General features: G+C 38.9%; 3 protein-coding genes across 4 annotated transcripts; 1 reads left to right on the top strand and 2 right to left on the bottom strand.

The window, feature by feature from the left end:
* The first annotated feature begins 11 nt into the window (after positions 1-11).
* LOC131669161 (DNA replication licensing factor Mcm5) lies at positions 12-2,995 on the top strand. The gene is made up of 8 exons (XM_058943855.1): positions 12-434; positions 515-770; positions 834-1,006; positions 1,084-1,418; positions 1,499-1,845; positions 1,911-2,344; positions 2,418-2,689; positions 2,766-2,995. The coding sequence occupies exons 1-8, from the start codon at positions 271-273 to the stop codon at positions 2,993-2,995; spliced, it is 2,211 nt and encodes a 736-aa protein (XP_058799838.1). The 5' UTR covers positions 12-270.
* Positions 2,996-3,190: 195 nt separating this feature from the next.
* On the bottom strand, positions 3,191-5,032 carry LOC131669164 (aldo-keto reductase family 1 member A1-B-like). The gene is made up of 6 exons (XM_058943868.1): positions 4,680-5,032; positions 4,452-4,619; positions 4,178-4,375; positions 3,992-4,108; positions 3,453-3,841; positions 3,191-3,368 (listed from the first exon to the last, which is right to left on the bottom strand). The coding sequence occupies exons 1-6, from the start codon at positions 4,800-4,802 to the stop codon at positions 3,329-3,331; spliced, it is 1,035 nt and encodes a 344-aa protein (XP_058799851.1). The 5' UTR covers positions 4,803-5,032; the 3' UTR covers positions 3,191-3,328.
* A 437-nt stretch (positions 5,033-5,469) lies between these two features.
* Positions 5,470-9,082, bottom strand: LOC131669165 (aldo-keto reductase Mkms_1984-like). 2 transcript variants are annotated; one of them, XM_058943869.1, is made up of 7 exons: positions 8,995-9,082; positions 7,003-7,117; positions 6,754-6,918; positions 6,376-6,546; positions 6,183-6,299; positions 5,732-6,108; positions 5,470-5,658 (listed from the first exon to the last, which is right to left on the bottom strand). In XM_058943869.1, the coding sequence occupies exons 1-7, from the start codon at positions 9,006-9,008 to the stop codon at positions 5,604-5,606; spliced, it is 1,014 nt and encodes a 337-aa protein (XP_058799852.1). In that variant the 5' UTR covers positions 9,009-9,082; the 3' UTR covers positions 5,470-5,603. The 2 variants fall into 2 exon arrangements, with proteins under 2 accessions (XP_058799852.1, XP_058799853.1); XM_058943870.1 differs by having other exon boundaries at positions 7,003-7,128; positions 8,995-9,060.
* Positions 9,083-13,058: the final 3,976 nt, after the last annotated feature.

Genomic DNA, 13,058 nt, shown 5'->3' with positions numbered 1-13,058 from the left:
ATGTAATTTCAAAAATTCAAATAATACAAAGATATCATTGGTTCATTCAGACAGTAGTAGGATGTGGCTAGTCCAATCAGAGCATCAACACGTCTAAAAAGTTAAGCCAATCACATTCGTGTCACAATTGCTTTTCCCGCCGTTTCTCCATGTTCTTCACGCGCGCGCTTACTACTTGATACTAACAGTGGGACATCTTAATTTTGTTCAGTGGGACCGTTTTATTGTGAAATATTGTAAACAAATTGAAAGTTAATTGTCAACACGAACATGGAGGGATTCGACCATGGTGAAATTTATCAATCGGTCAATTTCTTTAGTCAAGATGATAATCAAGACGAGAATAATCAAGCCACCAATTTAAAACATTACAAAAAAAAGTTCAAGGAGTTTCTGAGACAGTTTCACGAGGGAAATTTTAACTACAAATACCGGTAATATTCTATTTTACCTGATACCTTCCATAAATTTGGTAATCAAATAATTTTTATCATCACTTCTTATTCAATTTCAGTGACAACCTGAAACGAAATTATAATTTAAAGCAATATTGGATTGAGATTAATCTTGCAGATCTTGTTGCTTATAATGATTCTCTCGCAGAAATATTATATAAACAACCAACAGAATATTTACCAATATTTGAAGAAGCAGCCAAAGAAGTTGCAGATGAAATTACCACTCCTAGACCTATTGGTGAAGAAGAAATGGAAGATATTCAAGTTTTGTTATCTTCAGAAGCCAATTGTACATCTTTACGAGGAATGAAAGTAATGTGTTTGATTAACTACTTATAATTTTGTATTGCTTCTAACTGTAAATTCATATTTTAGCCAGACAAAGTTTCTAAGTTAATTAAAATCTCTGGTATTATCATTTCTGCAACTGGTATTAGATCAAAAGCCAAAGCAATTTCTATACAATGTAGATCTTGTCGAAACGTAATACCTAACATTAACATAAGACCTGGTTTAGAAGGCTACCCAATGCCAAGGCAGTGTGGAGTGTAAGTATTTTTTTTATTGTCACTTTGGTATATATGCCAATATACATTGTAATTGATAGCGCCACATACTTTTACAGTGAACAGGCAGGTCGACCAAAATGTCCATTAGATCCTTACTTCATTATGCCAGATAAATGTAAATGTGTTGATTTCCAAACATTAAAATTACAAGAACTTCATGAACAAGTGCCTCAAGGAGAGATGCCAAGACATGTGCAGTTATATGTTGATAGATATTTATGTGATCGTGCTGTACCTGGTAATAAAGTCATGATTCTTGGTATACTGTCAATCAGAAAAGTAGCTAAAACTGGAGCAAGACCAGGCAATAAAGATAAAGCTCTCGTTGGTATTCGTTCTTCGTACATTCGTGTTGTTGGGATACAAGTAGATGGAGAAAATACTGGAAGTGGTATGTATTCCATGTATAATAATTTTGTTGCAACAATATTTTTTATTCATTCAAAATTTTAATGACTTACTGTAATTCAGGTAGCTTCAAAGTATTTTCACCAGAAGAAGAAGAAGTATTTAGACATTTAGCAGCAGATCCCGACATTTATGACAGAATATCAAAAAGTATTGCACCTAGTATTTATGGTGCTACTGATATGAAAAAAGCTATTGCTTGTTTGCTTTTTGGTGGTTCTAGAAAAAGGATGCCCGATGGCTTATGTAGAAGGGGTGACATTAACGTTTTGATGATTGGTGATCCTGGCACTGCTAAATCTCAATTATTAAAGTTTGTGGAAAATGTTGCACCAGTCGGAGTTTATACTTCAGGAAAAGGTAGCTCTGCTGCAGGTCTCACCGCTTCAGTATCAAGAGACCCATCAACAGTATGTATTTTTAGTCCATTTGTGAAATTTGATTAATTGTATCTATAACTCGTCTGATTTTCTAGCGTAACTTTGTGATGGAAGGGGGAGCAATGGTGTTAGCCGACGGAGGTGTAGTCTGTATAGACGAGTTTGATAAAATGAGAGAAGACGATCGAGTCGCTATTCATGAAGCTATGGAGCAGCAAACCATCTCCATTGCAAAAGCGGGTATCACAACGACGCTGAATACGCGCTGCTCAGTTCTTGCCGCTGCCAATTCCATTTATGGTAGATGGGACGATACCAAAGGAGAGGAGAATCTCAACTTTATGCCGACAATTTTATCGCGTTTCGATATGATTTTCATCGTCAAAGATGAACATCAGGAGAATAGAGATATTACTCTGGCAAAACACGTTCTAAATATTCACGCTAACGCCGATCATATCGATAACAATGTGTCAGAAGGTGAATTGTCCTTAAACTTACTCAAGAAGTACATCCATTACTGCAGATTGTAAATCTTCAATTTTCACTAAGAAAATAGTTTATTGTTATTTATTTCTGTATTAAAAAAATTCGAATTGCAGGAACTGTGGACCACGTCTAACTATAGAAGCCGGGGAGAAGTTGAAAAATCGTTATGTAATGATGCGCACCAGTACGGATCGGCATGAAAAAGGTAGCGATAAGAAGCATTCTATTCCAATAACTGTTCGGCAGCTAGAAGCCGTTATTCGCATTTCCGAATCGTTAGCAAAAATGAGACTGCTTCCTTTCGCGAATGAAATTCATGTCGACGAAGCTCTTCGACTTTTCCAAGTGTCAACAATGAGCGCTGCTATGTCTGGTTCTCTTGCTGGTAATTACATGCAAAATACTTTTTCTGAAGAAATTCGTTTTAAATTATTATATTAATTACTGTACGTATTTTACAGGCGCGGAAGGTTTCACGACGAACGAAGATTACGAAATGCTAACTCGCATAGAGAAACGGTTGAAAAAACGTCTCGCAATTGGAACGCAAATTTCGGAGCAGCGAATCATTCAAAGTTTTGTAGAACAAAAATATGCTGAAAGTGATGTTAGAAAGGTAATCTACACGATGATTCGCAGAGGAGAATTGCAACATCGCGTGCAACGAAAGATGTTGTACAGATACTTGTAAAAGTCGCCTAAGAGGTTTTACTAAGGGAACTTTTGTTTGTGTAAATTATTATTTAAGCAGAACAATTAAGTTAAATTCAATTTCATTGAAAAATATTTTTAAGTAAGTGAATCGTTAATCTAATCTTTTTATCGTATTTTTGTTTCTTTCTTTCGAACACTGATGTTATAAAATAAACGCAATTTTTGTAGAAGCTTTCTTCTATCTATTTATAAACGACTAACTAATCAGTTTAAGTTAAACAATTATTTATTACCGTCAGAAATTATTAAAAATTTAAGAGACAGCATAAAAGATGTAACATTATTGCTGGATGTCGTGAAATTATAGTGTTTAAATTTTACCAAATGGGTATTGCTTATTCTTGTCGAGACTGAAACAAGTAAAGAACAATTCGAATTGTTTAAAAAAAATAGTGAAGCTTACGAAAACCAGGAAAAATGCGTAGCAAACTCACTCTTTGTACCAGGCGAGAAAATCGTAAACACGACCCTGCTCTCCCTTATCGAGGGAATCTAATTGTTTCATCTCATCATCGGTAAGCTTGAAATCAAACAAGCTTATATTATCCTTTTGCCTCGTGGGGTTTATGCTCTTGGGTATAACCACAAGTCCGTTTTGAACGGAATGTCGTAGTAGAATCTGGCTTGTAGACTTATTGTATTTTTTGGCTAGTCGCTTGACGATTGGTAACTCAGCCGCAGGTGGCAATTCTTTGGCTGTACCCTTGTGCAAGTAATTTCTAGTGTTTTGGGAGCCCAGAGGCGCATAAGCAGTCATCACGATATTCTTGTCCTTGCAGAATTTCTGAAGTGCCGGCTGCTGCAGGTACACGTGCGATTCCACCTATGAGGGCAACCTAATTATTATTTATGAATAAGCTGAGCGTCACGATCGATATTCAACAAAGCATTACAACTAATGTAAAATATCAGTATTTTTTTGTAAGAAATGACACGTGAATTTTCCTTGTTCAAAGTGACTTGTCGTTAATACCTGTAAATTACTAGGCTTGATTTGGGCGCTGTCGTAGATCTTGGAGATTTGCGCCTCATTGAAATTGCTCACACCAATGGACTTGGCCCGACCGCTTTTCACCTGCTTCTCCATTTCCTGCACGGAATCGCGAATAATTAGTTTATGGATGGAACCGTACTGTGCGGCGAAAGACAAGAATCAGACCTTCCAAATGGCAACATGGTCAACGTCATCCTCCAATATCTCGCGTCCATCCTGCTGCATAGGTGTCATGTCCTTGCCCTCCTTCACACCGAAAGGCAAATGTATGAGGTACATATCGACGTAATCCATGCCCAAGTCCGCGAGCGACTTGTTCAAATATCTTTCAACGCTGTCTGGCCTGTTGGCTTGATTCGGCAGCTATAAGAGAATAGTCGGAAGGCCATTAGAGTGCGTCGAGTGCACCGATTTGTCGCGCAGACAACCAGCCGCGTACTTTGGAAGTGAGGAAGAGATCTTGTCGCTTGCCGCCCTGGGCGAGCCACCGTTTGACGGCTTGGCCGATGGCAGCCTCGTTGCCGTAAGAGAAGGCCGTGTCGATGTGTCTGTAGCCGATGCCCAGGGCACTGGTTATGGCTCGGTCCACCTCGTCGGCTCGGTTGATCTACGGAAGAAGGAGGATGAGATCGCGAAGCGCAATGGCTCGCGCTCGGACGATCCTTACCGCTCCCGTGCCCAAGCCGACCACGGGCATCTCGTGGCCCGAGGACAAGCTGAGCTTCTCCATCTCCACGGCGTCGCTCGGCGCCGAGAGCAGCAGGCACAGCAGTGCGGCAAACGTCCTCATGGCGCTGGATTCTCTCTCGCTGGCGGATCCGTCGAGTCTGAGACGAGGCCGAGCGCCCGGCGCTGCTTATAATCAACAAGGCTCGCTCGCGCGCCACCGACGGAACGGGTTTTTCATGCGGCTCTCTCCTTCGCGGCCTCTGCGACCAAGTTTACGGGCTTGCTGCTCTTCTGCCGTCTCTTGCGCGCGTGCAGCTTTCGTTCTCGAGTCGAGTTCAACGCACGATGACCATGCGACGGCGCACAGCGTTGCATATAGTCGGCTGTTGTCGATCGCGTACGAGTGGAAAGGTGTCGTGACGATCGCGCCCCTCCTTCCCCCAGCCTCCGTCAACCTTGGGCTACTCGTCAAAAGCCAAACCTGCTTGGTGCTTTGCTCGCTCGTTCTACGCGCCGGCGCGATTTCTTTTTCACGCGCGCTTTCGTAAGCCTTCCGTTGGACAATCCTTCGGAAAACTGCAATTTGTCCTGCAATTTCGTTTGCTGTTCTCGAGCGGTTTGAAGTTTCAGTAACCAATCAGACGGAGCTGCGCAATTCAGCATTTCGATCGCTTCGTCAAATTGAATGGCAGTAGCGATAAGCTCACGAGGACTAAAGAAACAAGAAATTTGTTATCCTCAATCTGACCATCGCGGCCAGTCGTTCATTATTCAGACCATTACTCGGAACGTTATCGTGAAAAACATGGATTGTTTTCGAGTACTATTTGAATGAGTCAGCGATTATAGGTTGCAGTTGAATCGATATATTTATCGTGGAGAAAACGGATAGCAAATTAATGTTATTGACGGATAACTTAATCTAAGCATTTCCATTGAGTTGACTAGGCCATGGATACTGTGGATGTTTTTCGATTCTGAAAGAAAGAGAAAAGAAATTGGTCGAAAGTTGACAAGCCGAAAGGAGGTTTGAGTGTTGTTCAGACCGACCCTTGGAAAACTAAAAAGTTGAATATTCGGCCGTGCTCTTCCTTATCGAGGTCGCTGAGCTCTTTCATCTCGTGCTCGTTCAGCTCAAAATCAAAGATGTCGTGGTTAGCCTTGATCCTGTCGGGATTGGTGCTTTTGGGAATGACGGTAATGCCGCTTTGCACGGAGTGTCTGAGCAGCACCTGGGCCGCCGACTTGCCGTGTGCCTCGGCAATCTTGAGGATGCTGGGATGTTCCATAAGTTGGGGTAGCGCTCTGCCTGCGGTAAATGCGCTCGAGGCCGGCGAGCCCAAAGTACTGTAGCCGGTTATGGCGATGTTGCGTTTGGCGCAGAACTCGCGCAACGGCTTCTGCTGGTTGTATACATGCAACTCTATCTGTGGATAGAGGCAAGACTTGATTCGCAGCTCACCGTTCATTGAGCACGGCACGGATGACATATCCGCCATACCTGCAGATTGCTCGGCTTGATCTCTGCATTATCAAACACATTGAGCACTTGAGTCTCGTTGAAGTTGCTTATACCGATGGATTTGGCTCGTCCAGCTTTCACTTGAGCTTCCATTGCCTGTGGACCGGCAATAATCGGTATGGTGAAAAGCTTCGTTCAAAGGCTGGCTGATGCAATATCGACGACCCAGTACCTTCCAAATGGCAAGGTGATCGGTCGTGAAATCCATGACAGGGGGGTCGTCGCTGAGGTAGCCAGTTGGCGAGTGGATCAGGTACATGTCTACGTAATCGAGCGCCAGTCTTTCCAGTGACATTCTCAGCTGCTTTTCGACGTCAGCGGCACGAGCTCCGATCGGCGGCAGCTTTCCAAGAATGCGATAAAATTGGCATTGAACGACCGGCGCACGAGCGGACGGACTGCTTGGTTGAATGTGCGAGAATGATAATGCGCGTGATCAATTAGGGTGTGGTCGAGTCAAATCAAGTTAATCGGCGTGGCTCGGCGCACTCGCTCGATGCATTATCTGCCCTTTGCACATGAAATTGCGCATGAAAGTGCTTCGGTATACCTTAGTCGTGATAAAAAGATCCTCTCGTTTGTTGCCCTTGGCAAACCACTTTTTCAGGCTCTTCCCGATGGCCTCCTCGTTCTTGTAAACGGTCGCGGTGTCGATGTGCCTGTAGCCGTCTTCGAGAGCCGCGCTCACAGCCCTGTCGACGTCGTCCGGTTTGATCTGCTCGCAAATCGACCGCTAGCGTTTTTATCCTTAACTTGCAAGTGGCTTTTACTCAAATTTGCTTTTCGCAAGCTGGCTCACCTGCCAAGTGCCCAGCCCGATGACGGGCATGTTGTGGCCGGATGACAATTTTACCATCTGCTCCGCGCTGCTCAAGCTTACGGCCATCAAGCCGAGGCACGCGAGGAAAGGCAATCTGCGAACAAGCTATTCGTTCATTTTTCCTCCAACTGATGTCTAGGGTGCTTATCTTTTTTCTCTTTACTTCGCATTCATTTTAATTAATGCATGAATAAACGTTTATTGACCAAATTCAAAGTTCGATAATTCAATGTGCATTAAATATTTCCGCGATTTTACAGTGTTTTATAATCAATGTTTTTCACGATGTAAATGACAGAATTCTTTCATATTTTACGTCGCTTTACAAAGCCTTAATAAATAATCTATCGATTGATATATTTCACATTGCCTATCAATCAATCATTTCATATTAAATTTGTGCCAACTACACTGATAGACTTTTCAGAAAAATCTGCAGTCTTTCATAAGCGTACACAACACACACACACACACACACACACACATATTCACGTAACAGCTGACCACGTGACTATCTTTCGCATCCAATCAGATAGCGAATAAGCTGCCTTCGCTTTCCAGGCCATCGCTGTTAAGGAAAGGAGGAAAGGAGGATTCGTGCATTAAAATGAACGAGAAAATAAATGAAAAAGATGGGTTGAGCGCGCTAGGCGCGCTAGACGTCACTAGTATATATAGTACAAAGCGCGCTCATCTTTCATTTCTATTAATGTTTAATTTCATATAATTTACAAAGAAAAAATTTTAATTCTAGTTGTGAATTTAATTGTAATTAAAAATTTCATAACGTAGCAGACTTTTAGATGTTTAGCCATAGTTAATGGGAAGTGCACTAAGTTCATTTCTTCTTTTTCGCTTTCTATACATAAATTGAACCATTGCGGCTGCGCCTGACAAAATTTCCTTTTTTTCGATATCCTTATATCAATAAATTTATTCATTGTCGAAAAAAATATTGGAAATCAGTTTCAACATTTTCACTTAGTAATCACAGCGTTACTCGTTTATCTTTCATCTATTCATTCGTCACTCTTTTTGCTTTATATTTACATTTACAAATTTAATTTCAGGAAAATTTTTTAATAAATTATTGTTGATTATATTTATTCGAATTTAAACTTGATAACATAAATATTAAAAAAATCTATATATCCTGGAAATAAACGCAATTAAAGTGAATTTCATTCTTTTTCCGATGCGTACGAATTGCCTTATTTTTCATTCGTTCATCAGTCGTTAGTAACTCGAACCATTTATTGGCACCGATCTGTAACGGCATGTATGGCTCACAGATCGAAACACACGTGAGTAAAGTTCAGCCAATGAATTTTTTCTAAAGGAGAAAAGAGAAAAGGAAAAGAAAAAATAGCAAAGCGCTGCGCGCGATCGGCATTAATCTTCCAGATTAGCTATCGCCGAAACTATTGATTGTTGTTTTCCCGCTATTCCGATGTTGGCATATTTCAGAAAAATGGTGTACATTACTATATATATTACTAGACTTTTCGTTATTCAAATTTCCTAGCTCAAATCATGGATGTAAAACAGACTGCAAAAGTTAGTGATTCGGTGTGTTATTGAGAGTTTATTGCTGATCTTACGTACATTACGATCGAGAATTTATAGCGCAAATGTTAATGGAGAATGGACATATGCATTGCGGCAATTGGAATATAACCTTGAAAGCCGGATGCATACATACTAAGAAAAGACGCGTTGAAAAATCGAAAAATTGCTTGTTCTAGAATTGATATCCTTCAGGGAGTGCGAAGGAACCTTGACTGATGGAATAAAAGCTGAATTTAATCTAAGTAACATTATTCAAAGTCCAAGTATATCGAATCTTTTGAGAACTATCGATAAACCATTATGTGAATTTTGATTGCGACCAAACGGATGAATCGCAACGGTAGAAATATGTCACCGAGAAAGGAAAAAAATGACGAATAATGCGTGTGTATAGGAACAAACCTCGGATGCGACATGATTGCTCGATGACAAATCTGGATCGACTAAGCATCAGCTAGCGTGGCACGGCTACTTTATACTCAGCCAACTATATACAGAAAATTACCGATAATCAATTTTCTTTGTCGGAGATTCTGCTCGATTCCTCATAAAAAACACAACGTCTTGGCTAATTACAGTTGCAGTTGCTGCATGGACTCTCTCGCGCATCCAATCTGTCTGCTTCAGGCGTATGTTGGTTTTCCTCTCCATATCCCACATATCTCCTTATTTAGAACGACTTTCAGCCATTATCACTTGGCACGTTTTCCGAGACCGATCGATTCAAGCCAACTACGCGTCTCTGAATATAACTTTATCGCCTTCAAACGATTATGCAATTTTGCCGAGATACACCAATCCGTTTGAGTGCCGAATAAAACCTCGGAGAAATCAGCTTTTCTCACTTGCTTTCATGCTGCAATGAGTATTGATGCGTTTTGTAAAAATATCCAAATGGTTCGTTCTTGCAATGGCTCGTCGATCAAAACATATAGGATTAGCAAACAATAGTTGTGTAGTTATACGTACATTGATCATTAGACGTAGACAGATTACACGAATTTTGTAAAATTTAATCGTTACATATCCTGGACACTCCAGATTGAATAATTAGAGACGCGCCGCAAAAAGATATTGAGGATGCTTCTCAACGCTATACAATGGAAAAAGTCGTTGACGAATCGTTCAACATCGAAAATATCATTTCCCACGTACCCTTTAAGAAACTTGTAATAAAAAATATTTGTCCTCTATCCCCTTTGTTCAGCATATTCAACTTGTTCGTCTCGTTTTCGGTCAGCTCGAAACCGAAAATGTTCAAATTGTCCTTAACGTGCGGCAAATGCTTTTGCTATCTGGTATCATAACTGTTTGCCCTTGCACAGTGTGGCAGACTAGTACTTGTGCTGCTGTCTTATTGTAATTTTTAGCTATCTCGATTACCGCATGCTCATCAGGCACGTCAGGCTGGAAAGTCTTCCTGGTTCCCGGGGAATCGAGGGGAGCGAAGGCTGCTACGGCAACACCATTCATTTGGGCAAATCGCCTGAGTGGCTGTTGTTATTGCTAGACGTGAGTATCTAGCTGATTTTATATGCTAATAAATTTTCTTATCAATTATATCGAGTCGCTTGGTTTGATCTCCGCATTTCTCTCGAATATTTGCGATTTGCGTTTCATTAAAATTACTCAGTCCCATAGACTTGGCTCGGTCTTCTTTTACTTAACTCTCCATTTTCTGCAGTCAGTTAATCGCTTATGTATACGTAAGATACTGCTAGCATACTTTCCACATAGTAACGTGATCGGTTTCATAGTCTAAAAAGACATTTCAGCTTTATGCAATACGCAAATGGTGTGCGAATTAAATACAAGTAAACGTATTATAAGTCGAGCTTTTTCAAAGACAGTTTCAGGTACTTTTCGACTGCGGATAGTGGAAGATCGAAGAACGACAACTAGAAATTAAAAATGCAATATTAATAAATTATTTTGCTCCGTAACACGTTCACGCTCATTTTCATGATTTTCACGTTAGTATAGTATAATCAGTTTCGAAGTAATAAATACAGCGAATACAGCTTCTCGTTTTGCACCTTTGGCAAGCCATTCCTTTAAAGCTTTGCCGATGGCTTTTTAATTTGCATACGCAAATCCCGTATCAATGAAGCTTGAAGAGTATCCAGTAATAGATATTGAAGCTCTTGGCCGCTTTTCTGGAATCTACAATAATTCTCACATTATTTGATTTTAAAGCAACGCTAACTATTTTGCTCCAGACATGTGCAATTAATATTATTTACATCTTGAGTGCCTAAGCCAAAGATTGGAATGCTATAACCGGATGATAGTCGAAAAGCAGTTCCAACTTGAACAATTGGCAGGTACTCTGCTGACCGGATAAACCGCGTCAGCATGGTGTTTTAAGACTGCAAAAATCCAGCCAAAATTTCATAAAAATCAAATTCTAAATCAAAGCACTTTGGCTCACTTTCATTATTTGTATTCATTTGTATTGAGATATTATAAAAACAATAATTATAAATAGAAATCTTATCCTAAGTTTACCTAGGATAGAGCTATGTAGTCCTAGGGCTATGCATGTCGTTGCACTGCTTTGAGCGAAAAAAACAATGAAAATCACAATACTCATTAGATTTTACAAATGTAATTCTTTCTTTTTTCTTCTATCTTTTCTTAATAATATTTTTTTCTCTATCTTCTATTTAAAAAAAATGATACGTCGCCGACATCCAGCGTTGTGATTGATTGATGCTAAAAAAAAGTACGAAAATTTTTAACTTTCGTGTACTTTGAAATTTTTTTATTATATATATCTGAGAATGTGAGATTTACATTTCAGCAGTAAATTAAATTTATAAATAATTAACGTGAATAATAATCTATGAGAATGAAAATATGCCGTTAGAAAATCATTTTGAGAACATAAGACGTTGTTTTTAAAATTATCAGTACAAACCGTTAATTTTATAACCGCATATCTATGATACTGAAATTAATATTGTCGTGTTAAAATTGGATAGAAAGAGAAAATGAATAGAATAAAATAGTCGAAAATACATTTTTATTTATTGTACATTGTAAATTAAAAAGTATGCGAGCAATGGAAACTCATTATCAGAATATTAAGCCCGTTAAATTTAAGAAATATTCACGGGTGTTTTTATAGAGGCAACAAAAAGCACGCGATGTTAAATGTGTTATTCATACTAATATAAAATTGAAGCCACAATCACTACTGTTTAATATGCAAAGCTTAGTGTTGTATAATAACATAATTTATTGATCGTAGGTTGAATTAATCTTGTGATAATTTTTCCGATACGTCTTGAAATGAGTAAAAATTCATCGGTTTTTCTGAATAAATGAATGTAAATTCTATTTTTTATTCAGCAATAAATATTGATGTATGCATAGTACATTTTAAACAGCATGATTTATTCCTGTCCATTAAAATCTCCCATTAAAGTTGGCACTTTAAAGGTTCAAATAATGTAATAAATAACAGAAAAACATAAAAGAAAGAGCGCACAAAGCACGCTAAATAAAACTAGCTTAAATAACAGTAAAAAAGATTCTAAAAATTATCAGAAAAAATATAAATATTTTTAGTTCATACCTATTTATGCGTTTTTTCAATTACGTTTACCAAAGATGCTCTCAGCGTAGCACTCAAGAAGTGACTGTCGCTTTTAGCGAATGTTGACTGCAAGGGATTTAAAGTAGAAATCAAGGGTGAATAAGAGAAAGGCGTAAAAGTAACTTGGTTTTGGAAATTTTCTGAAGGATCACCGCGATCGTGAGCATCTATGAATAGCGCGAATTTGCGATGGTCGGCGAGGAAAGATCGCAAGTATCAGAGAAAAATTAGTTGCTTAGTCCCAAACATATCAGCGAATTATTTTTGAAAATTAAAAATAAATTAAAAAGCTGTCTCTAATAAAATTATTTCCGGTGATCTCTTACCTATTTGATGTGTAAGGTATCTTATTCAACTGTTGAATCAGGATTACAAGCTGCACTTTGCCAGTTCTATGTTCGACGGTCTTGGCGACAAACAGGTCTTTTTCATAACAAGTGATGCACCGAGAAAATGTCTTTTTTACTGCAGATTTAATGTGCTTTGAAAGCTTTCGACAAAATGACTTGGAAAAAGTGAAGTGTATAATAGAAATTGCAAGATAACAAATATCGTCAAAACTTTTAGGCATCATCATAACAATTAAAGGCGCCGAAAATGTTTCAGAAACATTCATCGCGTAAAAAATAAGCAAGAAATTAAACTTATTCATCAGATCTGAGCCGAAGACGACGTCGAGGGTTTGCACAACATGAACTTTACAAAATCCTCATACATATTTACTATTTTAAGCAGTATAATTAGTAAAACTATTGTTTTTTTTTCTAATTTGTACGCAGTTAATGAATAAGTTAGGCAGTTATTTATGAACAATTTTCTTCGAAGCATAGACAAGAGGAAAAAACATCGAATATGAAATGCAATA

The sequence above is a fragment of the Phymastichus coffea genome, unplaced genomic scaffold (assembly GCF_024137745.1).
Source record: "Phymastichus coffea isolate CEN01 unplaced genomic scaffold, Cenicafe_Pcof_1.1 PCOF00087, whole genome shotgun sequence".
In the NCBI taxonomy this organism is placed as follows: Eukaryota; Metazoa; Arthropoda; class Insecta; order Hymenoptera; family Eulophidae; genus Phymastichus; species Phymastichus coffea.
This window is presented reverse-complemented; position numbering and strand designations above follow the sequence as displayed.